The sequence below is a fragment of the Phyllostomus discolor genome, chromosome 1, assembly GCF_004126475.2.
Source record: "Phyllostomus discolor isolate MPI-MPIP mPhyDis1 chromosome 1, mPhyDis1.pri.v3, whole genome shotgun sequence".
Taxonomy (NCBI): Eukaryota; Metazoa; Chordata; class Mammalia; order Chiroptera; family Phyllostomidae; genus Phyllostomus; species Phyllostomus discolor.
Genome location: NC_040903.2, coordinates 174,815,039 through 174,841,310, shown reverse-complemented (window position 1 = coordinate 174,841,310; position 26,272 = coordinate 174,815,039). Strand labels below are relative to the sequence as shown.

At 41.5% G+C, this 26,272-nt stretch overlaps 1 protein-coding gene across 1 annotated transcript in view; it reads left to right on the top strand.

Annotated features, from left to right (window-relative positions):
- Positions 1–1,491: 1,491 nt before the first annotated feature.
- The window catches only part of INTS14 (integrator complex subunit 14), a 38,885-nt gene continuing 14,104 nt past the window's right edge, over positions 1,492–26,272 (top strand). Inside the window, 8 exon segments of the mRNA XM_028507733.2 lie at positions 1,492–1,602; positions 5,111–5,389; positions 8,588–8,695; positions 13,622–13,777; positions 14,576–14,694; positions 15,121–15,263; positions 22,421–22,513; positions 25,152–25,296. Coding sequence (XP_028363534.1) covers positions 5,168–5,389; positions 8,588–8,695; positions 13,622–13,777; positions 14,576–14,694; positions 15,121–15,263; positions 22,421–22,513; positions 25,152–25,296 — 986 coding nt within the window. The 5' untranslated portion in view covers positions 1,492–1,602; positions 5,111–5,167.

Here is a 26,272-nt window from a genome sequence, read left to right as displayed (position 1 = left end):
TCCCTAGTCTCCTGAAAGCCTATATTCAGAAGAATTAGGTCACCAAGATCTCATCACCCATCAGCAAACTAGTAAACTTAAGCTTTAAGACTAAGATAACAAATCAGTCCATGGAACTGAGCTGGAACTACCAGAACAGTGACCCTATGGTTGAATCACCATCACATTAGGGGTAAGTTAGACAACTCCCTTGCCCACACATTCTTGGCCACATCCCTTCCATTAGGGAAAGAATTAGAAGTTATAAACCAAGTAACCAGGATGACACCTTACTTACCTAGATCCCAGTGCCTGCTCAAGCATAATGCACGCTTAAGATGGTGAGCCCAGCCAAGTTGGGGAGAGAAGTTCTGAAATAAATGGGGCAGTCTGCAGGCCCCTGGGCCCTGATGCTGGCAGGAACATTCCCAGGGACTAATTTGTTTTCCTCTGAGGTCTCTGATATAAGGAGACAAGAAAGAACTACCAGCAGCTGGTAGCCCACACTGTCCCACAGAACAAGCTGTGAAATGTCAGACTCAGTTGTTCAGTTCACAGCATTCTCCCTCCTTGACTCACCCTCAGTGTCAGCCCATCCCACCAACTAAAAGAAAAAGCGACAACGGTTTTAGGCCTTCTAGAGGGCCTCCCTGTTCCCACTTGTAATCTCTATAGTACAACATGGTTCTTTGAACCACAACTACTCAGGGCCTGCTGGCATCCATCCATTCAGGCCTACTTCCCTAGCTGGCATGACTCCCTACATGGTTACAGAGAAAGTTGCTTCTTGTCCCTTCCAGCACCTCCCTGAAGCACAGGCTGCGGTGGAGACACCAGGTATTCAAAGGCAAGTGGGTGAGGGCCCATGAGGCCTCATAGGAAAGTCAGGAAAGTGTGAGTGCAAATCCCTCAGCAATGCACCTTGGCCAGGGTAGGGGAACGGACGGAACATTCCCTCTGCTTCCTTGAAAGGAGGAGTGGGGAATAAATTGAGCAACATGGTGGGGGATCAGGAGGAAAAGCCTTGCCATGCAAATTGGCTCAGGCCGGATAAGAAAAATATACAGCGTGCTTACAGCACTCCTCAGGTAGGAATTATAGTTCAAGAAGAGAGTGAAGAGGATTCTGTCAACTGGTTCAGAGAATATGAGCGAGGGATCTGAAGAGAAACAGCGGGACGGAGAAGAGGGGCAAATGTCAGAGAAGGCTGGACTGGCGGCACCAACGGGCCCAGGTGAATAGGAGACAAAAGCGTGGAGTCAGAGTTCAGGAACGAGGGGAAAGTGGGCAAGAGGCCAGAGGTAAATGGGAGAAGAGCCCGGGGATGGCGACGGAGGAAAGGAAGGGGCAGGCACAGCTCAGGCTCAGCGAAATTGGAGATTTGTGAAGAGAGGAGTCGTCGCAGCCAAACCACTACCAACAGTGGTGCCGACAAAGACGAACCCCTAGCGCCCCAGCCGAGGCTAAGCCCAGCCGCATGCGGTCCTGAAAGCCCCGCCCCAGCCCCAGCCCCGCGCGCAGTCCTAGCGCCGGCGTTCCTCTGTGGCGCGGCCCTTTAGTTCCGGCTGTGGCGCGCGGGGCGGAAAGTTTATGCGGACGGACTGTGCCGGCGTTGGACGCCGGGTGAGTGGGGGAAGCCGGGGGCCTGGGGTTGTGTTTGGTTGCTTGTTGGACCTGTAGGAGCAGGGGTCAAGGGTGGGGAAGAACAGGGAGCCAGCGCCCGGCCTCCCCGCCACTGCGGCTGCCGCTCCGCGCGGTCTCTGCTACGCCAGTTCCGGGGCCCTGCGCCCGGTCTCCCCCTTTCTCTAGGGCTCGGGGGTCGCGGACTCTGCATAAACACACGATTTCGGTCCCCTGCCCAGGCCTCTGGCCCCGTCTTGCCATTTCCGCATAAGAAGTTACTAGATCCTTCTCTGTCTTTCTTTCTCTAGCACGCTTTGAGAACGAAACTGTCGAGAATCGAATCTTTATGAATGAACTAATTGTCACCTTAAGGGAAGAATTATAATATGTACTGATGGAGGCTTGGCATTAGGTCAAACAGACGGCTAGGGTTTATTCTCAGGAGCAGACTCTTCTTGAGAAGTAGACCCCTAGTTGTTTTAGGCGCTGTATGTAAACAGTAGTTATGGGAAAGTTGTAGATGTGGGGTGGGAGACTTGCGGATGAGAATCCACCCAAGTGAGAGATCCATCATGCTCTCACACAATTGCAGCACTGTGGTGGGCAGGGATTTTCTTTTATCAGGCCTAGACTGCTTGAGTGAACCATCCGTACTGCAACAGCACTCAGTTCCTTCTTTTACTCCAATACTTAAAACCTGAGTTACTAAAATGGTTTCCCATGACTTTGCCATTGTCGAGGAGGTGTGTTCGCGGGTAGACACAAATGCATCAGTCAGAAGAAAGCCATCTTTAGAGGTGTGTGCAGAGAGGCAAGACTACCTGCTGTGGTCACCCATTCCAGTGTTAGAGCAGATTTCATGGACCAGGAGTGCCTTCTTATACCTGATCTAAATCTGCCCTGTCTCCCAGTCTCCTTAGAAGCAAGGGCAGTACTTCCTATGATCTCGACTTTCAATGACGTAAAAGCCTCTGTGCATGAATGGGACTACCATGGAGTCACATAAACTCTGCACATGGGCGGAGGCACAAGAGCCGCAGGTGTCTCGGCTTGCATGAGAAGGAGAGAAGGAAATGTGTTTCTGGAGTCCAGAGTTAAAATTCATCAGGTGTTCTACCAAAGAATTAATGTTATTATGGTAATTAGGGATGGTTCATTAGTTATCAAACATTTGTCAAGCACTTACTATGTGCTCCTTATTGTGATAGTCTCTGAGGAGACATCGGTGGGCAAAATCTGACATGGTCCCTACCCTTACTGGGCATATTATCGAATGCAGTGTAATTGAACCAATATAGTGTAGGACTTCACTTGAACAACACAGCTAAGACCCAGAAAGAAGAGAAAAAAAGACTGATTAAATGAAATAGTACCAAGGTGATACACCTAAACCGATGCATTGGACAATAGAAGAAATGCACAGGTTTTCAGACCTTTTAACTTTGATTTAGGACACATTTTTTGTTTGTTTGGTTGGTTTTTAAGGTTTTATTTATTTATTTTTAGAGATGGAAGGGGAGGGAGAAAGAGAAATATCAATGTGTGGTTGCCTCTCGTGCGCCCCCTACTGGGGACCTGGCCTGCATCCCAGGCATGTGCCCTGGATTGGGAACTGAACCAGCTACCCTTTGGTTTGCTGGCCCGAGCTCAATCCTTTGAGCCACACAACAGCAAATTCGAGGGAGGACAATTACAGAAGATTACTGAGAAAAAGTGGAATGTAAGCTGATGGTCTAAAAATTAATTATAAAAAGATGCCACCAAAACAGAACACAACAGTCTAGACTTATTAAATGCAAAGTATTGTTTACATGTATGTTCTATACTATATTTATTCAATGGGACCTTAACACTGATTAAGTAAAGACGGATTAAGTGAGAAACACAGAGTTTAAAATGGATTGTTTGCCATCGAACTCAACATCTATAATAAGGCCTGCACTCATTTTTCTTGAAGGATCCCTCCAGAACAGTGTTCTGCAGCACACACTTGAGAGAATGCTAGTACATGTAGAACATCAGGGTGGCAGTGTGCTGGGCAGTATTGGTATTTAGAGGGGTTCTGTCGAGTCAACATAGGAGCATGAATTATGTTTAATACAGGGTGTTTAAGAGAGAAGAGGGCTACACATTTTAATTTTTCCTATCAAAATAGTTAAACGTTTTGGAATTCTAAGGAGTCTGGAAAAGTTAACTTATATCTGTAGTTTAATCTGTAATGATGTTGGATACATGAGGCATTATTGTATTTGAAATGTATCTCAGGCCATTACGTACTAGAAAGGGTTTTGTTACCTGACTCCAGTCCCTGGCCCTTCTTTATAACATTGTTTCCATGAACCAATATGTTCTAGTTCCTCACAGCCTCGTCACACATGGAATTTTACAATATCACACATTTGAAGTTGGAAATTGTACCAAGACAAGCAGTCTGACCACTGTTAAGTGTTTTGAAGTCCCCCAAAAAGAAAGTAGTGACCTTAAATTTCTAACCTATTTATGTCCATTCAGTCTCTCCTAATTTTACATATACAATATGATTTTTATGAAGTTGTAATCAGTGTATACATACCATCCTGTGACCTGCTTTTCTCAGTTACTAATACTTTATGTAAGTATTTCTGATATCTACATGTGTCAGTTATCCCTATGATATTTCATTGTGTCACTAGACTATAGTTTGCTTAATGGTAGGGCAGCAGCAAGCCGTGTTCCCAAGAGCAGGTCTGTGAATGTTTTTCTTTATTTTTGAGCACAGAAATGTTTCTTCATGTTAATTCTCAGTCCATACTTTTAAAGAACGCTTTGTTTTCTTCATTTCTTCTACATTTTGACTTTTAACACCATTTCAAGAGATAATGCTAGCTGTCAGACATATTCTTTACCTTCATTCTCTTCCCTCACAGTCAAAGGCCTGTTGCCTGGTTACATTCTGTGAGTCCTCCTGAGGCTAGCAGTCTGTTGCTTTTGTCATACTTAATGATTTCCAACTTTGTCTAATTTGGATTATGATTTTACTCGCCCTTTCATTTTTACATTTTGTATTCATCTTAATTAAAAAAAGGGAGGGTGCCACACAACAAGATAATTAAACGCTTGCACAAATACCATTGTATTGATTACTACAGTGATGGTGCCTGAGACTGGTTGTCAAAAGCACCACCATCTGACAGCTAGAAATGTTCTCTAGTAGATTAAGTGCTGGAGAGGTGATGCAGGGGTGTTTGTTGTACAAAATTGGGAACTGTGAATGTCAAAGACTACCTGAATTTAATGTTTTTTTAAAAATAGAAATACTTAAGATTGTCCTTGATTTATGGCTCTTTAGTAGGTGATTTTAATAGGTTTCTTGCTTGCTTCCCTCCCACTGAATTTTCTGCAGACTTGCCCACACCTCAACTTAAATGGGTTTGCCTTCACTCGTTTCTGGAAAGCTGGGTTCAAATTATGGTGAAAAAATACTTTTTACTTTCCATGACATAAGTCTAACTGCATTAATTTTCTACAGCATTTTCCTACGTAGAGCTGTTGCATTCTGACCGGGAACACGGGGATCACCGTCATCATGCCAACAGTGGTGGTGATGGATGTGTCCCTTTCCATGACCCGGCCTGTGTCCATCGAGGGGTCTGAAGAATATCAGCGAAAGCACCTCGCAGCCCATGGTTTGACAATGCTGTTTGAACACATGGCCACAAATTACAAGCTTGAGTTTACAGCCCTGGTGGTTTTTTCATCACTCTGGGAGCTGATGGTTCCCTTCACTAGAGATTATAACACTCTACAGGTACAAAAAAGAATGAGTTATTGTATGTACAAGGTCCAGATTTATAGGGAGCAAAAGTGTTACCATATTGAACTGAATATTTAGAACTTGGAATTATTTCATAAGTCTATGGGTGTGATAGCTGAGTGTAACTATAAAACAAGGATTCACAGCCAGTAGGTTTTATGCCTTTGGTAGAGCTATGGATTAGAGACGTGGGTTGTTGCCCTATTTCTTCTCTTGGTTTTCTGGCATTCTCTCAGGAGATAGTGCCCTGTTCCCTCAAGTTCAGGATCTTTAGGTTCAACACTTTACTTCTTTTCCTATGAAACTTGAAGAGATGAAAAATAGCCCTTCCTCATAATAACTTTTACTTTGCAGTAATTCAAATTCTATTACCTCTCCAACAAATAGCCTCCAATTTATAGATGCCAAGAAATTGTAATTTTTTAACCTCAATTGAGAGGTGTTATCTTCCAAAGGCATTGTCTATGACATACTCGAGAACTTACTTTCTGAGAACATCTCTAAATCACTAGTATTTCCAACAGTGCCTAGCACAGTGTCCTACCCATAGTGAGCAGTCAATAAGTGTGATATTAAATTGAATAGTTTAATAATTGCTAGGCAGTTTAGAAATCCAGGATCAATGTAGTTTCATTTTTAAAATATAAGTAGTACAGTTTTGTTAAATCATTCTTATTATCTCGCTTTTTAAAAATGACTCAAAAGCTTTTTTTTTTAATTGCACCAGATTTCTTACAAGTGAGTAAACTAAGGATTTTGGATGTTCGGCAGTTCTGAAATTTAGAGAATTGTTATATAAGTGGTGCATAGTAATTGTTAATACCAGGAGGCCTGAAGTCAGGCCAGCTGGATTCAAATCTAAATCCTGCTGCCTCTGGGGATGAGAGCTGGGAAGGTTACCTAATTATTCTACCTTAGTTTCCTCATTTTAAAAATAGGTTAATAATAAAGATGGAGGTGTAGATACACTTTGCCTCCTCGCACAACCAAAAAAGGACAACAAAGTTAAAACCAAAAAACAATGAGAACTGCCAGAAAATCAAACTGTATGAATTCCGACAACCAAGGAGTTAAAGAAGAAACATTCATCCAGACTGGTGGAAGGGGTGAAGACAGGCAGCTGGGTGGAGAGGACACAGTAGCTGGAGGACGGGTCAGTCCCACATTCGAGTGCAGATAAGCCAGGAGGAACAACTAGGGAGCAAGACAGACCTGCAACCCAGGGCTTTAGCGCAGGGAAATGAAGCCTCAAAACCTCTGCCTAAAAAAACCTGTGGGGGTTGGGCAGCAGCAGAAACTCCCAGCCTCACAGGAGAGTTCATTGGAGAGACCCACAGGGTCCTAGAATGTACACAAACCCACCCATCCTGAAATCAGCACCAGAACGGCCCAATTTGCTTGTGGGTAGCAGGGGAAGTGACTGAAAGCCTGCTGAGAGCCAAGCAAGCAACATTCTTCCCTCTCTGACCCCTCCCCCACATACAGCACCAGTGACTATATGAGTTGCCCCACCCTGGCAAATTCCTAAGGCTCTGCCCCTTATAGTATTACAGGTGCATCGAGACAAAAAAAAAATGGCCCAAATGAAAGAACAGATCAAAGCTCCAGAAAAAAATACAACTAAGAGATGAAAAGATAGCCAGCCTATCAGATGCAGAGTTCAGAACACTGGTAATCATGATCACAGAAATGATAGAATGCAGATGCAAAATAGAGGAAGAAGTGAAGGCTATGCAAAGTAAAATAAAGAAAAATATACAGGGAACAAATGGTGAAGGAATGGAAACCAGGACTCAAATGATTTGGAACAGAAGGAAGAAATAAACATTCAAGCAGAACAGAATGAAGAAACAAGAATTCAAAAAAATGAGGCAAGGCTTAGAAACCTCTGGGACAACTTTAAACATTCCAACATCCAAATCATAGGGGTGCCAGAAGGAGAAGAAGAAAATTAAGAAATTGAAAACTTATTTAAAAAAACAATGAAGAAGAACTCCAATCTGGCAAAGGAAACAGATTTCCAGGAAGTCCAGGAAGCTCAGAGAATCCCAAAGAAATCAAACCCAAGGAAGCACACACCAAGGCACATCATAATCACATTACCCAAGATTAAAGATAAGGAGAAAATCTTAAAAGCAGGAAGAGGAAAGGAGATAGTTACCTACAAAGGAGTTCCCTTAAGACTATCAGCTGATTTGTCAAGAGAAACCTTGCAGGCAAGAAGGGGCTGGAAAGAAGTATTTGAAGTCATGAAAAGCAAGAACCTATATCCAAGATGACTCTATCCAGCAAAGCTGTCATTTAGAAAGGGAAAAAGATAAAGTGCTTCCCAGAAAAAGGAAAGTTAAAGGAGTTCATCATCACCAAGCCCTTATTATATGAAATGTTAAAAGGACTTATCCAAGAAAAAGAAGATCAAAACTATGAACAGTGAAATGACAACAAACTTAAAACTACCAACAACTAAACCTAAAAAAAAACAAAGACAAAAACAACATGCTAAACAAACAACTAGAACAGGAACAGAATCACAGAAAAGGAGATCACATGGAGGGTTATGGGGGGACAGGGTATGGAGAATGGGGGAAAAGGTACAGGGAATAAGAAGCATAGTTGGTAGGTACAAAATAGACAGGGGGAGGTTCAGAATAGTATAGGAAATGGAGAGGCCAGAGAACTTTTACATATGACCTATGAACATGAACCAATGCTGGTGGGAGGGAGGGTGCAGAGAAGAGAGGGATAAAGTGGAGAAAGAAATGGGACAACTGTAATAGCATAATCAATAAAATATACTTAAAAAATAAAAGTAGGTTAATGATGTATGGGGTGTTGTGACGACTAGCTGAATGTGAAGTGCCTACAATGGTGTTTAGGATATAGTTAGTCCTCCATAAATTTTGGCATTTTTGTGCTGTATTTAAAAGTGCTTAATTTTGATTATTTCCTTCAAGGCCTACTTATAAACATAAGAACTTGATGAGCTGTTCAGTCTCAACTGATCAGAGGACAGAGTAAGGGGGAGCTCTTTTAATGATCCTTTACAGCTGAAGAAGTCTATTTTACTGTTTTTAGGAACTTATGCTTTGGGACTCTCAGTAACAATGTCCCCTGTGTAACATTCATGCTTTTAACAGTTTATGTTGTTTTCTGATAAATTAAAATGAGCAATTTTATCTTTTATTCAATTAGGAAGCACTAAGTAATATGGATGATTATGATAAAACCTGCTTGGAGTCTGCATTAGCTGGTGTTTGCAATATCGTTCAGCAAGAATGGGGTGGTGCAATTCCTTGCCAGGTAATTATCAATTCCTTTGCATTGCCCTAACTTAAAACCACTAACCACTGAGGTGCTTCAATTTTCTTCAAGCTCTAACACAGCATGCATTATCATTTCTACAAACTACGTTATACACTATTGGTATCTTTTAAAAAGAAGTCACTAAATCAACACTAATTACTCAGAAAGCAGCACAATTATGCCTGAAGGAAAGCGTCCTCCTAATAAGTTGACTGCTTGCAAAGTAGCATTATTTTTATAAAATACAAAGGGCTCACAGTGGAATTTTACAATACTCCCTAGGAGTGATTTTAATTTTTTGAATGATAGAATTGTAAACATCAGACAATGTACTCTGTCTTTGCTATCTCAGTGTAACTCAGTGTAGCATTTATTCAGCAAACTTTTAACCATCTCAACTATCTAAGTTATCTAAAAAGCGAGGGGTATGAATGTCATAAAATCAGCTGCTCTTTGCTTAGAGTCCACAGTATGTCCACATTAGCATCAGATCAGAGTCATAGCTGAAAAAGAGAATTGGAAGTTTGTTATACACAGGTGCTTTAAGAAGTGGTAGCATATTTTAAGAACAAAAAAGGTTGTTAAAAGGAAAATCATCATATTGTAGTCTACAACAGAAGTCAGCAAACTTTCTGTTTTAGGCTTTGCGTCTGTGGCAACTCCTCAACTTTGCTGTCACAGCATGAAAGCAGCTGTAGATAACAAGTAAATACATGGGCATGGCTGTGTTCCAGTAACACTTTTTCTACAAAAACCTGAGGTAGCGTTCTGGCATTACTGGTATTTGTGCCTGGGCAAGGGAAGGGTAGGGGCTTACTCAAAGGAAGGACCAGGAAACATGGGAAGTGATGGAACTGGTCTTTCTCTTCATTGCAGACGTGGTTATATCACTGAAAGCAGTTTTCAGGACTCAGAACTATATACTAAAAAGGGCAAATTTTATTGCAAGTAAATTATATTTCAACAAACCCAACTTTTTAAAAGTTGTGTTTTCTTACTGTACAACCACTCTATTTTATAGAAAATGAATCGAGAGTTAATGAAGATTCTGAACTCCTACCAAAGGTTAAATCAGATCACTTTAATGGGTACTTGCTAAAAAAAAAGCCAGTAAATGCTTTTGATTAATTTCTTTGCAGAAATAAAAATATTTGGCACCTTGCTTCATAAACACTATTTATTTGGTAAATCTAGGCACACAGAATATCTAATTTCATGACAGTATAGTAAATAAATGAAGTTTTGTTGCCAATAACCTCTGAACTGGAAACTAGCAAGTAGCACAATTTCATTTGCTATTTCTTCAGTAGTTTTATTTTAAGTTAAATGTATTGGGGTATCATTGGTAAATAAAATTATATGGGTTTCAAGTGCACAATTCTGTGATACCTCATCTGTAAATTGCATTGTGGGCCCACCACCCAAAGTTAAATCTTCTATCACCATAGTCTTCAGAGTTTTAGAGATGAAAAACTTCTGCCTTTCCATGGTTTTTCCGCCCTTACCAAAAGGCAGAATCTGAATTTGGGATGTGTTGTGCCCTGTGGGAAAGGGGCTGGGCCTGCATCTACTTGGACGGCTGACTTGATGACTTTTGGGGTGAATAGTCCAAACACTGGACTACAGGTGGAAGTGATTAATGATTATTTTTATAATCAATTACTGTCAAACATTTGTTTTAATGTGGAATTTTTTAAGTATATTTTCTTGATTATGCTATTACAGTTGTCCCAATTTTTCCCCCTTTGCACCCCTCTGCCTGGTACCCCTCTTCTCTCAAGCAATCCATCCCCCTTAGTTCATGTCCATGGGTCATGCATATAAGTTCTTTGGCTTCTTCATTTCCTATACTGTTCCTAACATCCCCCTGTCTATTTTCTACCTACCAGGTTTGCTTCTTAATCCCTGTATCTTTTCCCCCATTCTCTTCCCTTCCCCTCCCCACTGATAACCCTCCAAATGATCTCCATACCTATGATTCTGTTCTTGTTCTGGTTGTTTGCTTAGTTTGTTTTTGTTTTTTTAGATTCAGTTGTTGGTAGTTGTAAGTTTGTTGTCATTTTAATGTTCATAGTTTTGATCTTTTTTTCTTAAATAAGTCCCTTTAACATTTCATATAAGAAGGGCTTGGTGATGAGGAACTCCTTTAGCTTTATCTTGTCTGGGAAGCACTTTTTCTGCCCTTCCATTCTAAATTACAGCTTTGCTGGATAGAGGGATCTTGGTTGTAGGTCCTTGTTTTTCATCCATTTGAATACTTGTCAGTCCCTTTTGCCTACGAAGTTTCTTTTGAGGAATCAGTTGATAGTCTCATGGGAACTCCTTTGTAGATAACTCTCTGCTTTTCTCTTGCTGCTTTTAAGATTCTCTCTTTATCTTTAACCTTTGACATTTAATTATGGTGTTCTTGGTGTGGTCCTCTTTGGGTCCAGCTTGTATGGGACTTTGTACTTCCTGGACTTGTATGTCTATTTCCTTTGCCAAATTAGGGAAGTTTTCCTTCATTATTTCATATAAGTTTTCAATTTCTTGCTCTTCCTCTTCTCTTTCTGGCATCCCTATGAGTCGGATGTCAGCACTTTTGGAGATGTCCCAGAGTCTCCTTATACTCTCCTCGTTTTTTTGAATTCTTGTTTCTTCATTCTGTACTGGTTGACTATTCCTTATGTTCCAAATTGTTGATTTGAACCCTGGCTTCCTTCCTTTCACTGTTGGTTTCCTGTGGATTTTTCTTTATTTCATTAGTGTAGCCTTCATTTCTTCCTTTATGCATTTGCTGTAGTCAGTGAGATCTCTGAGCATCCTTACCACCAGTGTTTTGAACTCTTTATCTGATGGATTGGCTATCTCCATTTTGTTTAGTTCTTTTTCTGGGGTTTTGTTCTGTTCTTTCATTTGAGCCATGTTTCTTTGTCTTTTGAATTCGGGAGCCTCCCTGTGTTTGTTTCTGTGTTTTAGGTAGAGCTGCTATGACTCCCTGTCTTGGTGCATCTGCTACGTTGCGTGGAGCAAAGCTTTAGGTAATCACCAGGGTGAGGCAACCCGCTTCACCACTTTGTGGCTCTGTATGTGGGAGGTTGGAGAGGGGACAGTGCCACTGCCTGGCTGCTGGAGACTTACTTGGCACTCACTCCATTTCCAGTCACTTCACCCACTTCCCAGATGTGGGTGGCACCCATCTAGCTGTTGCCCTGGTGGCAGTTCCCGGAGTGGGTGGGTTCAAATCTGTTCTAGGCCTGTATGGGCCCTTTAAATGGACTCTCCTGAGAGACCCGTGGTTTCTTCCACTATCCCAATGCCCACTGGTTTCTATAGCCAGAAGTGTGATGCTTTATTTTCCAAGCACTGGAACCCTGGGCTGTGTGGTGTGGCCTGGGCTTGGGATCGCTCACCAGGAATCTCTCCTGATTTTTATCCATCACACACAAAGGTGGGATCACCCTTTCTGCTGGCCACTGCCGTGCCGCATCCTCTCCCCACTGCCCCTGCCCCGGCTCCCCACCTCTACCCCTCCTACCCATCTGGAGGAATATGGCTTCTTTAAATCCTTGGTTGTGGGACTTCCATACAGTTTGATTTTCTGGCAGTTCTGGGTGTTTTTTGTTTTGAGGGTCATTGTGATCCTTCTTATGGTCATGCAAGGAGGCAAAGTGTGTCTACCTATACCTCCATCTTGACCAGAAGTCTAATGTGGAATGTTTGAATCTACCCTGTGAGACAGCTGGACTATGTCTTTATTATTTGAGTGAAATCTTTCTCATTTTGACATTACATGAAATATTTCATTATCTTATGGTATCTGAAGAAGCTAGTGGCAGAAGTAAATCATTATATAGCAATTATTGGTACCTAGAAGAGGAAATTACCTTGTAGTCAATTGACTATTTTCCCAAATGATGACATTGCACCAGGGGACCTCTATTAAGCATTCTTGGATTTTAGAAGTAGGTGCCAGTCTTGATACTTCACACAGTGCAACCACCTAATACTGCCTTACTGGCCTGTTACTGTCAGGTTACCTGGATAGGCTAGGGAAAGCCACAGTAATCCTCCCCTGGAATGCTTGGAAAAGTCTGCCCCCTGCAGGATTGTTTTGAAACAGTGAAGAAAAGGAAAATGATTGGTAATTGTGGTCTATTGTTAGAATATTTTGAAGGCTTTTTCAAATTACAGGTTGATTAAGAATGCATTTTAAAGGTCTTGTGCAAATGTAATTAAATGGCATTTATAAATATATTTGTAAAGCAGTAGTTATTCCAGTTGACCAGGGGCAGAGTTTGTCATCTTTGAAAATAAAGTGTCAAGGTTCAGATTTCTGTGCTGGCACTTTCTAGGGACACGTAAGATCAGCCCCTGTGCTATTTTCACATTGGTTCCTGAGGTTGTCGCCTCCTTATCTAAGAGATAGGAGTCTAGTTTTAATACAATTAACTTAAGAATTAGTTACAAATATTTTTGTCCTTTTTTTAAGTGTTCATTGGTAGGTGTATTTTAAAGGTTTAATTAGATAAAATTCAGTAAATGGATAGATCTTAAGTACAGAGCTCACTGAGTGTTGACAGGGCATACACCTGTGCAACCACTGCCCCAGCTAGGACACAGAGCATTGCCATTACCCCGCAAAGGTTCCTGCGTCCCTTTTGGTCAGTATCCCCCATGCCCACAGCCTCTGTTTGGTTTGTCTTAGCCTTGTTTTACCTGTTCTAGAACTTCATGTCAATATAATTACACAATGTACCTGTCATCTTTCACTGGACAGAATGTTTTGAGATGTATTCACATTGTCGATTGTATCTCTGCAGAGGTAGGTTTTGGGGTGTAAATGCAACTAGGGAGAAGTGGAGAAATGAAATTGCTCGGTGAGACTGCTTTAAATGACTGTGTTATTTTACATAGAAACCTTCCCTCCCTTTTTTCAAACAGGTTGTTCTGGTGACCGATGGCTGTCTTGGCATTGGTAGAGGGTCACTGAGGCATTCCCTAGCTACTCACAGTCAACGGAGTGAGAGCAACAGGTTCCCACTACCTTTTCCTTTCCCATCCAAGTTGTACATCATGTGCATGGCCAATTTGGAGGAGGTAATGCTTTTTAGTACGTTTTTTTTTAGTTTGGTTAGATACATTTTAGGACTGTTTATTTTTTAGTGTGTATATTGCATAAGTGTAGTATTGCAGATACTACGACATTGACATTGAGTGCACTGGTTTCAGCTGAGGCTGGTCACTAATTATCTTTGAAAAGATTCTAGAGCTCAAATGCTCTTTGAACGTTCAAAGTATTGCCCAGTTTGGGAAATGTAGCTAGAGTTGTTATTCATCTTACTTCCCAAAGAGTGTTCAGATGCTGAAATGTTCTTTTTGGTTTTGGATATTTCCCTCATAGGAAGTCCAATCCACCAGAAATGTTGACAGAAGTGTGCTTTGATTTTTTGGTAAAGTAACATTACTCTGATGCATGTTTTATTAAATTCTACTTCCTGGTTTTCCCATTTACTCAGGAAAGTTATTTAACCTAATCTTCATCTCAGCTTGTTTGTTTTTTATCTGTAAAATGTAGATAATAATGGTACTTACCAAAAGATATTAGAAACACTTTGGAGGAAAGATACTGTGCAGATACCAACTGTGGTCACCTCTGAGAATCTTTGCGAAATGACATCCAAGTGAAATAGCTCTACTGGTATCATTTTACATGACATTTCCTCTTTGGTAACCATGAATCAAAATTGTTAATAGTTATTTTCCTTCTCACTTTGTTAAAAAATCATCTTTGTTATACTTGTTACCTATGTTATTGCAATAGGCGTGACTTTCCTGTGCTGATAAGAGTCTGGCATTTTGTACCACTTTAAACGAGTCCTCGGTTTTGCTTTGCAGCTTCAGAGCACTGATTCCTTGGATTGCCTCGAACGTCTCATAGATTTAAACAACGGTGAGGGGCAGATTTTCACTATTGATGGCCCCCTGTGCTTGAAAAATGTACAGTCTATGTTTGGGTGAGTATGTACTTAGAGTTTTTTTTGCCTTCTTACATACAATCCATTATAATTTGATATCCAGCAATAATATGTATTTTACTATTTCTAATTGTGTCATTTAATTTTCCCCAAGTTTCAGATTTTCCAGCTAAAACACTTGGTAGTAGTGATTTTAAAAAGTTCATTCCTTTTAAGTATGAGTAAGTCTATAATGCCCATAGATACTGACTTCCCTGCAGTGACTCAGCAGTTTCAAAGGTTAACTTGCTTTTGGGCTTTTCAGAATTGAAATTGCCTCACCAAAATGTCAGATTTTGTTGTATTTCAAAATAGTCACATTGTTTTGGAATCAGTTCAAAAGGAAAAAAACTTAGCATCTTGTATTACTTGAAAAATATTACATGTACATTACTCTTCCTATAACAGTGAATCTTCACGTTCTAGGAAGCTGATAGATCTGGCATATACGCCTTTCCATGCTGTTCTCAAGTGCGGCCACTTGACTGCCGATGTGCAGGTCTTCCCCAGGCCAGAACCTTTTGTTATAGATGAGGAGATCGACCCGATCCCTAAAGTCATTAACACAGGTAACTCTTCTGAAAACTTCCTATTATCCTGGCTTTCTCCTGACTTCTGACTCTTATTCCTCTCTATCCAGGAGAGTTGAAGAGAAATGTAAATTCTGATACCAGGGCACCATTGTGATCAGTTACACACTTCAGACAGGACACCTTGCCTAAGGGGTGGCAGATAAGGGGTCCTGCGTGATGATGGTGAGGTCATGAACTAACTTCCAACCCTAGATAATTACAACCACAAATCACTGGAGTTGGAAATCATGGCCAGATTCACTAGCATTGAAATCCTTGCAGTAATTAAGGTTGATTTGCATCGTAACTGAGGTCAGATATGAAGGGCTGGCTTCTAGACTTGGCTGAGTGACTCTTCCTGCATGATCCTGGACAAGCCATGTCCTCTAGTTCTTTTTTTTTAAATATATTTTATTGCTTATGCTATTACAGTTGTCCCATTTCCCCCCTTCTCTCCCCTCCACACTCTCTCCCACCCACATTCCCCCCTTTAGTTCATGTCCATGTGTCATAAGTTCTTTAGCTTCTACATTTCCCATACTATTCTTGCCCTCCCCCTGTCTGTTTTCTACCTACCATCTATGCTACTTATTCTCTGTACCTTTTTCCCCCCTCTTCCTCTCCCACTCTGCTGTTGCTAACCCTCCATGTGATCTCCATTTCTGTGGTTCTGTTCCTGTTCTAGTTGATTGCTTAGTTTGTTTTTTTTGTTTTAGGTGTGATTATTAATAATTGTGAGTTTGCTGTCATTTTACTATACATGTTTTTTTATCTTCTTTTTCTTATCTTCTTTTTCTTAGTAAGTCCCTTTAACATTTCATAAAATAAGGGCTTGGTGATGAACTCTTCTAACTTGACCTTATCTGGGAAGCACTTTATCTGCCCTTCCATTCTAAATGAAAGCTTGCTGGATAGAGCAATCTTGGATGTAGGTCCTTGCCTTTTATGACTTGGAATACTTCTTTCCAGCCCCTTCTTGCTTGCAAGGTCTCTTTTGAGAAATCAGCTGACAGCCTGATGGGAACTCCTTTGTAGGTGACTATCTCCTTATCTCTTGCTAAGATTCTCTCCTTCATTTTTACCATGGCTAATGTAATTATGATGTGCCTTGGTGTGTTCCTGCTTGGGTCCAACTGCTTTGGGACTCTCTGAGCTTCCTGGATTTCCTGAAAATCTATTTCCTTTGCCAGATTGGGGAAATTCTCCTTTATTATTTGTTCAAATAACTTTTCTACTTGCTCTTTCTCTTCCCCTTCTGGTACCCCTATAATTTGGATGTTGGAACATTTAAAGATGTCCTGGAGGTTCATAAGCTTCTCCTCATTTTTTTGAATTCTTCTTTCTCTCTTCTTTTCTGTTTGGTTGTTTCTTTCTTCCTTCTGGTCCACTTTATTAATTTGAGTCCCAGTTTCCTTCCCATCACTATTGGTTCCCTGTACATTTTCCTTTATTTCACTTATCATAGTCTTCATTTGTTCATCTAATTTGCGACCAAATTCAACCAATTCTGTGAGCGTCCTGATCACCAGTGCTTTGAACTGTGCATCTGATAGGTTGGTTTGCTTGGTCGCTTAGTTGTATTTGCTGTGGAGCTGTGATCTGCTCTTCCATTTGGGCCATTTTGTTTTGTTTTGTTTTGTCTTGTGGTGCCTGTTTCACATGAGGGTTGGAGCCTTAGTTGTTCACCAGGTGGGGCAACCCAGTCACTGGGTTGTGACGTTGTATGTGGGGGCGGGGTCCAAGAGGGAACTATGGCGCTTGCTCCTCTCTCCGTTGGATTCCAGTCCCCTCCGCCACTTCCCCCAAGCCAGTCGGGCCCTTCTGGTGCTGATTCCCATGTGGATGGGCCTGTGCACACTCCAGGACCCCATGGGTCTCCCCAGTGCACTCTCCTGTGAGGCTGGGAGTCTCTCCTGGAACCTCAACCCCCACAGGTGTTTTCAGTCAGTGACTCGAGGTTCTATTTCCTGGCACTGGGACCCTGGGCTGCGTGGTCTGTCCCACTGCCCAATTTCGCCTGGTCTATCTGTGCACGAATGTGGGATCTCCTGGTCAGGCGCCCTGTGCACAGTGCCTCGCTTCACAGTCACCTGTGTGCCCAGGATTCGCCTGCTGTGGTCTCGCACTCAGGATGCCTTATGTGCCCAGGATGCTTTACGCATCCAGTACCACCACTTTTGTGTCTCGACCCCTGTCCACATCGCTGCCTGACTCTGCCCTACCTACCAGTCTGGATGAATGTGTATATTTTAACTCCTTGGTTGTCCAACTTCCTTACAGTTCAGTTTTCTGTCAGATCTGGTGGTTATCTCGTTTCTAACTTGTTGCTGACCTTATTTTGGTTGTGCGAGGAGGCACAGTGTGTCTACCTGCACCTCCATCTTGGCCGGAAGACATCCTCTAGTTCTTATTGGCTAGGAGAGTGGAATCTGTAGGTGAGTGATGGCCTGTAAAGTCTCAGCTCTGATTTACTGTATCTCTCTAACCCTGCTGCTTATATTATGACTAAAAGTGGTGTGCCACTGCCTTTACTTGGTTCATATTCCCAGTGCTGTGCTTAGCTAAGATTGGCAAAGGGAAGAGTCAAAAGTAACAAGGAACAGTGGGGAGAAGAGTTGTTCTCTGTCGGAAAGTGACTCCTTGAGTTGTGGATACACGTTAAACCATCACTGTGTCAGTCACCCTTGCACCCTCAGTGCTCAGCATGCTGTCTGATGCTCAGCAGATGTTGACTAGTTAATCATCCAATCAACAGATGATTAAAATTCAGTGCACAGTAAATGTTCATTTCATTCTTGGGTGTACAGTTTTTAGGAGTCTTAGAGAGAAGGGGTAAGCACAGCCTTTTTATATTTTTGTGCCTTTAGCTCCTGGCTGTGTGGAAGTAGGGCATCTCTCTCTTTCACAGAGCCTAGGCAGAAGTGCATTAAGCTATGTCAAATGTTTTGGTGTCTTCAAACCAGTTAGAGTCCACTTCCCTCCCATCCTTTTTTGACGAGTAACTTTGAATACATCTTTTCATGTCTAGGAAAACTTTTTTCTTTTAGTCCAAGATCCCTGTTATAGCTTATATTTAAACCATTTTCTACTCAAATGAAAAATATATAGCTGCTTATGCTGATTCACTTGTTACTCAGCTAAAGAAGGTAATGAAGGCAAACTCCAGAGAAGCAGATTTGCTGATGTCTTAGAAGTATCATGAACTTACCATGAGCTTGATTTTTAAGGCTTTTATTTAAATTATATTTTACTGATTAGGCTATTACAGTTGTCCTGATTTTTCCCTCTTTGCCCCCCACCACCTTTCAACCGCACTTCCTCAGGCAGTCCCCGCACCCTTGTTCATGTCCATGGGTCATGCGTGTAAGTTCTTTGGCTGCTCCTTTTCCTAAGCTGTACTTTACATCCCCATGGCTATTCTGTAACTATTTGCACCTCCTTTAATCCCTTCACCTCTCACCCATTCTTCCATATCCACCCTCCTACCTCCTCTTTAACTTTTGGCATTTTAATCATGATGCGTCTTGGAGTGGGCCTCTTTGCATCCATCTTGTTTGTGACTCTATGCTTCCTGGACTTGCATGTGTAGTTCCTTCACCAAATTAGGGAAGTTTTCTTTCATTATTTTTTCAAATAGAGTTCTAATTTCTTACTTTTTTCTCTTCACCTTCTGGCACCCCTATAATGTGAATGTTGGATTGCTTAAAGTTTTCCCACAGGCTGCTTACACTATCCTTGCTTTTTTTGGATTCTCTTTTCTTCTTGTTCTGATTGGTTGTTTTTTGCTTCCTTATGTTCCAAATCATTGATTTGATTCTCGGCTTCATCCACTCTACCGTTGTTTCCCTGTAAATTGTTCTTTACTTCAATTAGTGTATCCTTCGTTTCTGACTGGATCTTTTTTTTATTCTGTTAGAGTCTCCACTAAGTTCCTTGAGCATCCTTATAACCAGTGTTTTGAACTCTGCATCTGAGAGATTGCTTATCTCCATTTCATTTAGCTCCTTTTCTGGAGTTTTGATCTTCTCTTTCCTTTGGTCCATGTTTCTTTGTGTCCTCATTTTAGCAGCCTCCCTGTGTTTGTTTCTATGTATTAGGTAGAGCTGCTTTGACTCTGCATCTTGGTAGTGTGGCCTAATGTAGAAGGTGTCCTGTAGGGTCCAGTGGCACAACCTCCCTTCAAGTACTGAGGTGTACCCTTAGTATGCCCTCCTCTTGTAGTTGAGCCTTGGTTGCTGTTGGCAGATCAATGGGAAGGATTTACCCAGGCCAGTCAGCTGCAAGGATGGGCTGTGACCACTGACCACCAACCTCCACCCTCCATGGAGGATCGGCTGTGCAGGGGCAGGGTGGTGGTGCCATGAGCTTTATTTTTTAAAAATTGCTTTGAAAATATGAGTGTGTATATATGCCTAGAAGACTGAAAAGCAATTCAATAAAATATTAATAGAAGTTTCCTTTGATGCTTAGCAATGAGTGCCTTTATTTTTCTTCTTTACAATTTTTTAAATATATTTTATTGATTATGCTATTACAGTTGTCCCATTTCCCCCTTCTCTCCCCTCCACCCTGTACCCCCTCTCCCACCCACGTTCCCCCCCTTTAGTTCATGTCCATGTGTCATACTTATGAGTTCTTTAGCTTCTACATTTCCCATACTATTCTTGCCCTCCCCCTATCTATTTTCAACATACATTCTATGCTACTTATTCTCCATACCTTTTCCCCCCTCTCTCCTCCTCCCACCCCCTGCTGCTAGCCCTCCATGTGCCCTCCATTTCTGTGGTTCTGTTCCTGTTCTAGTTGTTTACTTAGTTTCTTTTGGTTTTGCTTTAGGTGTGGTTGTTAATAATCGTGAGTTTGCTGTCCTTTTACTATACATGTCTTTTCTTTATCTTCTTTTCTTAGATAAGTCCCTTTAGCATTTCATAAAATAAGGGCTTGGTGATGATGAACTCCTTTAACTTGACCTTATCTGAGAAGCACTTTATCTGCCCTTCCATTCTAAATGAGAGCTTTGCTGGATAGAGCAATCTGGGATGTGGGTCCTTGTCTTTCATGACTTGGAATATTTCTTTCCAGCCCCTTCTTGCCTGTAAGGTCTCTTTGGAGAAATCAGCTGACAGCTTGATGGGAACTCCTTTGTAAGTTACTGTCCCCTTATCTCTTGCTGCTTCTAGGATTCTCTCCTTCATTTTTACCTTGGCTAATGTAATTATGATGTGCCTTGGTGTGTTTCTTCTTGGGTCCAACTTCTTTGGGGCTCTCTGAGCTTCTTGGATTTCTTGGAAGACTGTTCCCTTTGCCAGATTGGGGAAGTTCTCCTTTATTATTTGTTCAAATACGTGCTCAATTTGTTGCTTTTCCCTTCCCCATTCTGGTACCCCTATAATTCAGATGTTGGAACGTTTAAAGGTGTCCTGGATGCTCTTAAGCTTTTCCTCGTTTTTTTGAATTCTTATTTCATCATGCTTTCCTGCTTGGTTGATTCTATCTTCCTTCTGGTCCACTGTATTGTTTTGAAACTCACATTCCTTCCTTTCACTATTGGCTCTCCTCCGTGTATCTTCCTGCATCTTTTTTATGGTAACCTGCATCCTTTCATGTAATTTGCGCCCAAAATCAACCAATTCCTTGAGCTTTCTGATCACCAGTGTTTTGAACTGTGCATCTGATAGATTGGCTATTTCTTGGTTGCTCAAAAGGATGAGTCCTGGGGGACTGATCTGTTCTGTTGGAAACATGTCTTATGTCTTTCCCTATCTCTCCTTTTTTTTTTTTTTCGGTCTGGTCGCTCTTGTTACGGTGGGGGGCAGAGCCTTAGGTGTTCACTGGGGCTGGCACCCCAGTCGCTAGATTGTGACATTATATGTGGGGGCGGGGGCGGGAGCAGGGACAGGAGGGAACAATGGCGGTAGTTCCGTTCTCCTGGGCTCAGACCCTTCTCTGGGATCCCGGGCTGCGAGCTCTGCCCTGGTCCACAATTGCTGCCCCACTGGTTCCCCCAGTCGCAGCTTGCGTACTCAGGGATCACCGCTGCATTCTTGCGCACCGGATGGCTGTCGCGCCTATTTCGCGCCAAACTTCCCCCAACCTCTGCGCGCTGCTGACCCGCGCCAGCCCCGCACCCACCCAGCTCGTCGTCCCCTACCAGTCTGGATGTGCGGGTCCACTTCAACTTCTTGGCTGTCTGACTTCCATTCAGATAAATCCTCTGTCAGTTCTGAGTGTTATTCTATATGTAAATTATTGTTGTTCTAATCTTGGTTGTGCGAGGAGGTACAGTGCGTCCACCTATTCCTCCATCTTGCTGGCTTCTTTACAATTTTTAGTGCTTTCCAAGCTTTTATACTATTTCCTTTTTTCAGTTTTTTAAATTATTATTTTAGAGAGAGAAAGGAAGGGAGAGAGAGAGAGAAAAAAACATTTATTTGTTGTTCTATTTATTTATGCATGCACTGGTTGCCTCTTGTATGTGTCCTGTCTAGGGATCGAACCCACAACCTTGACACGTTGGAACAATGCTCCAACCAACTGAGCTCCCAAACTAGGTGCTTTTATACTATTTATATAATCAGAAAAAAAAAACTTTCAAAAAGTTCCTTGGGTTACAACTTTTATTTTAGGTTTTACTTATTTTAGGGTTACTTATTTTATGTTTCCAGAAAATACTTGGGGTCTTTAATAGGCCTCTATAAAAAAGAAATCATTGTCATATTTAGACTGCTACCTTGGTTTTGTCGAGAAAGTATTTTTTTTTCTTGGAATAGCTTTACCCTGCAAGGATGGTTGCTTGGAATGGTTGTGGAAATGTTTGGCTACAATGCCCCCTGTGGCTTGAACAATCCTGATGATACAGAGGGATTTGACCTTTAAGCTTTTGCCTTAGCTGGGGATCTAGCCTCATAAAAATAAAAGTTTAGCTGATTTGTCATATAACTTAAATTCACTAAATAAAGACCATTATTCTTATTTTCTGAGCTACTTAAATGAAAATTTATTAGAGATATCCAAAAAACTTCTAATAACCTTCCTAGTCATCATATTTGAATTCCCTACCTAAATTAAATATTGTGTTTATGAAATTTAGTGCATAGAAGATAGCGTACTTTCCTGTAGAACTAATTAATTCTATGTTTATTCCTTCTTTTCAGATTTGGAAATAGTGGGATTTATTGATATAGCTGATATTTCAAGCCCCCCTGTTCTGTCCAGACATCTCGTCCTACCTATAGCACTTAACAAAGGTGAGTTCTCTTCCTCTTCAGTGATACATATGAAGTATCTTAAGTTTATCTTATTAACTAAAGTTATTCTTTTGCCCTGGCTTGGCGACTTTGTTGGAATGTCATCCCATGCACCAAAAAGGTTGCAGATTCAATCCCCGATCAGGGCACGTATCTAAGTTACAGGTTTAGTCCCCGGTCAGGGCATGTACAGGAGGCAGCTGAACAATATTTCTCTCTCAGATCAAAGTTTCTCTCTCTCACGTCCACTTTTTCTCTCTGTAAAATCAATAAAAAACATATCCTGGAGTGAGGATTAAAATAATAATATATTAAAATTATTTTTTAAATATTTTATTTATATTTACAGAGAGGGGAAGGGAAGGAGAAAGAGAGAGAAACATCAATGTGTGGTTGCCTCTTGTGCGCCCTTTACTGGGGATCTGGCCTGCAACCCAGTCATGTGCCCTGACTGGGAATTGAAACCATTACCCTTTGGTTCATAGGCTAATGCGCACAATCCACTGAGCCACACTACCAGGGCTTAAAGTTACTTTTAAATGTTAAATAATACAGTAGCTCATTTTGCAGAATTTGAGGGGAAGGAATGGTTACTGAATTGTATTGAATTTTTAAAATGGAATATACCTAATATACTAGAAAACTGTTTCTGCGTTGTGGAACGCATACATTGTGGAACATTGTGGAACGCATATTGACACATATGTATATTTTGTTAATTTGCAGTGGAAGTCCTCTTTAAGATGAGAATGCTTTGTCACTAATCCAGGGCTCTGCCTTTCCTGGTAGGAGCATGGTGAGCAAGCCAGTTAATCTCAGAGGTTGCCTGATAAATGTGGGGTCAAGTATAGCTTCATAAGGGGAGAAACAACATCTGTTCTCTACCAGTGCCCAGCACACAGTAGATTCACAGTAAAAACGGTTGAATGGATGGAAGAATCCAGCCCCTTGTGAGGCTTCATTACTGAGAATAAAGCTCTCCAGGAACTGTAAAGTCATGAACCCAAATTCAGTTTCTCTCTAGAGAATGTTAGTCTCTAGCACCTTAAACTTCTTTTCTCTGTTCTAGGCTGACCATCTACTTTATATTCACCAGCTTTCTGTAAGAAGTGTATATAGTCAATCAGGTTTCTACACACCGAGTCAGATCACATTCCATTTATGCTGGTTATCTCAGCTGTAGAATTGGGGTGTCCCATAACCCTCCATCACACATTCACAGACAGAATCTTGATATGTGCCCACAGGTGACTTATTGTGATTATCGTTTATAATTGACCCTCTTACTTTGTTATTCTTGATGTTAATGTTGATAACCAGGTTTCCCTTATTGCTGAGGTCTTGGGGGGAGGGGAATTCTGCATGCCTATATAAATTGCCAAGAAAGAAAGTGGACAAATGAAGAGTTTGGGTAGGGGAATGATGGAAAGAAAAGTGTGGGAAGGCAGAATTGGGCTATGTTTTAAGGGCTGTTGAATGTGAAGCTAAACTGGGCAAATCCTTCCTATTGGATTAGAAAGTCTTTGAATGAGATTGAGCAGACAGTTCTAGAGGGAAGTTAGTTGTAGGAAGATCCATTTGTCAGCAGAGTGTATGAGAGGACTTGGACTTGGAGACTCCGATCAAGGGACTTATGCCCTGGCTATTGTAGTCAGTGGTTGAGTACTGGCCTGTGAATCAAAGGATTGCTTATTCGATCCCCAGTCTAGGGCACATGAGAGGCAACCACACATTGATGTTTCTCTCCCTCCCTTCCCCTCTCTAAAAAATAAATAAATAACATCTTAAAAAAGAAAAGAAATTTATGAAGTAACACTGCTCACCTTTGGGGGGCGCCCATCCACGTCCTGGCTGAGGTTTTCAGTTAAGAATACTCTCGACTCTGAATCTGTGGCTCTGTTTGGATGGCACTGGAAAGCCCCAGAGAACACCTAGCTGAGAATCCCAGTAGAAACTGGAAAGCTGATTTTTTAAATGTAGCAGTTTCACTAAAATGTAATTCACATACCATACACTTCACCCATTTAAAGCATACAATTCATGCCCCAGCTGGTGTGGCTCAGGGGACTGAGTGCCACCCTGTGAACCGGAAGGTTGTAGGTTCAATTCCAATCGGGGTACATACCTGGGTTATAGGCCAGGCCCGCGGTTGGTGGCATTTGAGAGGCACCAGTCGATGTATCTATCACACATTGATGTTTCTTTCCTTCTCTTTCTCCCTCTCTTCCCCTCTCTCTAAAAATGAATAAATAAAATCTTTAAAAAAATTATACAATTCAGTAAATTTTCGTATATTTACAAAATTGTGCAACCATCACCACAGTCCATTTTAGAATCAAAATTTTAAAACCCCTAGCCCTTCATCTCCCTCCTTCCCAGGTGACCACTAATGTCCTCTCTGTGTCCATAGATTTGGCTCTTCTGGATGTTTCATATCAATGGAATTCATATAACATGTGAAAACTGATTTTTATATGGACATAGGAAAACCAGAATATGTGTTTTTCCTACTTGTTATGTATTCCTTTTATAACTCCATATCCTTTCCTTCGAAGGCTAGAAACAGCCAGCAGTATCATGGGGATTTGGGGGTTTTGTAGCAAATCTCAACCTGACCTGTTTTCTCTTCTTTTCACAGAAGGTGATGAGGTGGGTACTGGCATAACTGATGATAATGAAGATGAAAATTCAGCCAATCAGATTGCAGGGAAAATACCCAACTTTTGTGTCCTGCTCCATGGCAGCCTAAAAGTGGAAGGCATGGTAGCGATAGTTCAGCTAGGGTAAGGAATTTTGTTTACCTTTGGTTGAGTGAAAGGGAGAATCAATTTACAAAATGAAGTATTTTCCACACTTTTCTGAAAGAAATAGGAAGGTCCTTGTCATTCTTCCTTTCTCCCTGGCATACCCTTCCCTCCTGCCATCACCTTCTAAACTGCTCTTCAAATCATCCCCCAGAATAAGTAAAAAATGAACCTTTTAACTATATTGGTTTTAGATTATATCCTAAGTTTTCCTCTTTTCTACCTAGGAAACCTAGATTTAGTTATAGCAATGCTGCTAACTTGCTGTAGAATCTTATGCAGTATTCACAAACTTGGCTATAAAACGAGGAGGTAGAAATAAATGAAAAAAGATGCTGATAAAATTGATTGAACATTTTACCATATAACAAACATTCCTCCAGGCACTTTAAATATATTAACTTAATCCCTCGAAAACACTGTACGGGAGGTATTGATATTCCCCATTTTATAGGTGAGAAACTGAGGCTTAGAGAGGTAAAGGAACTAGCTCAAGGTCACACAGCGAGTAACTGACAGCACCAGGATTCTTACCTATGCATTCTGGCTCCAGAGCCCAAGCTCGGAACCACTCTGCTGTATTCTTTGCCTATGGGGGAAGGCCTTCTGGCTTCCACATTCACGGCAGTCTTGAAATGTGCAAGACTACCTGCTTTACTTTCTATAACACCTGTTGTTAGAAAACAAGAGGGGATTCAACATTTTCTGGCCATTACCTGGGGTAGACTGGTATAAGATATCAAGAGTTTAGGAGTAATCAGAGGGAGCATGGCTCAATTTCTGCTTGAGTTAAAATCAGCTGGTCTAAAAAGAGGAATGCAGCTTTTGTTCAGGTATCAGTTTGGTGCATTTCTTGGTACCCAAGCTACTTGTACTGGTTCTGAATATGAGAACTACCGGGGCCCTTTGAAAAGTAGGAGCAGAGCTAGGTGATGGCTTTGTGCCCTTTGTTACG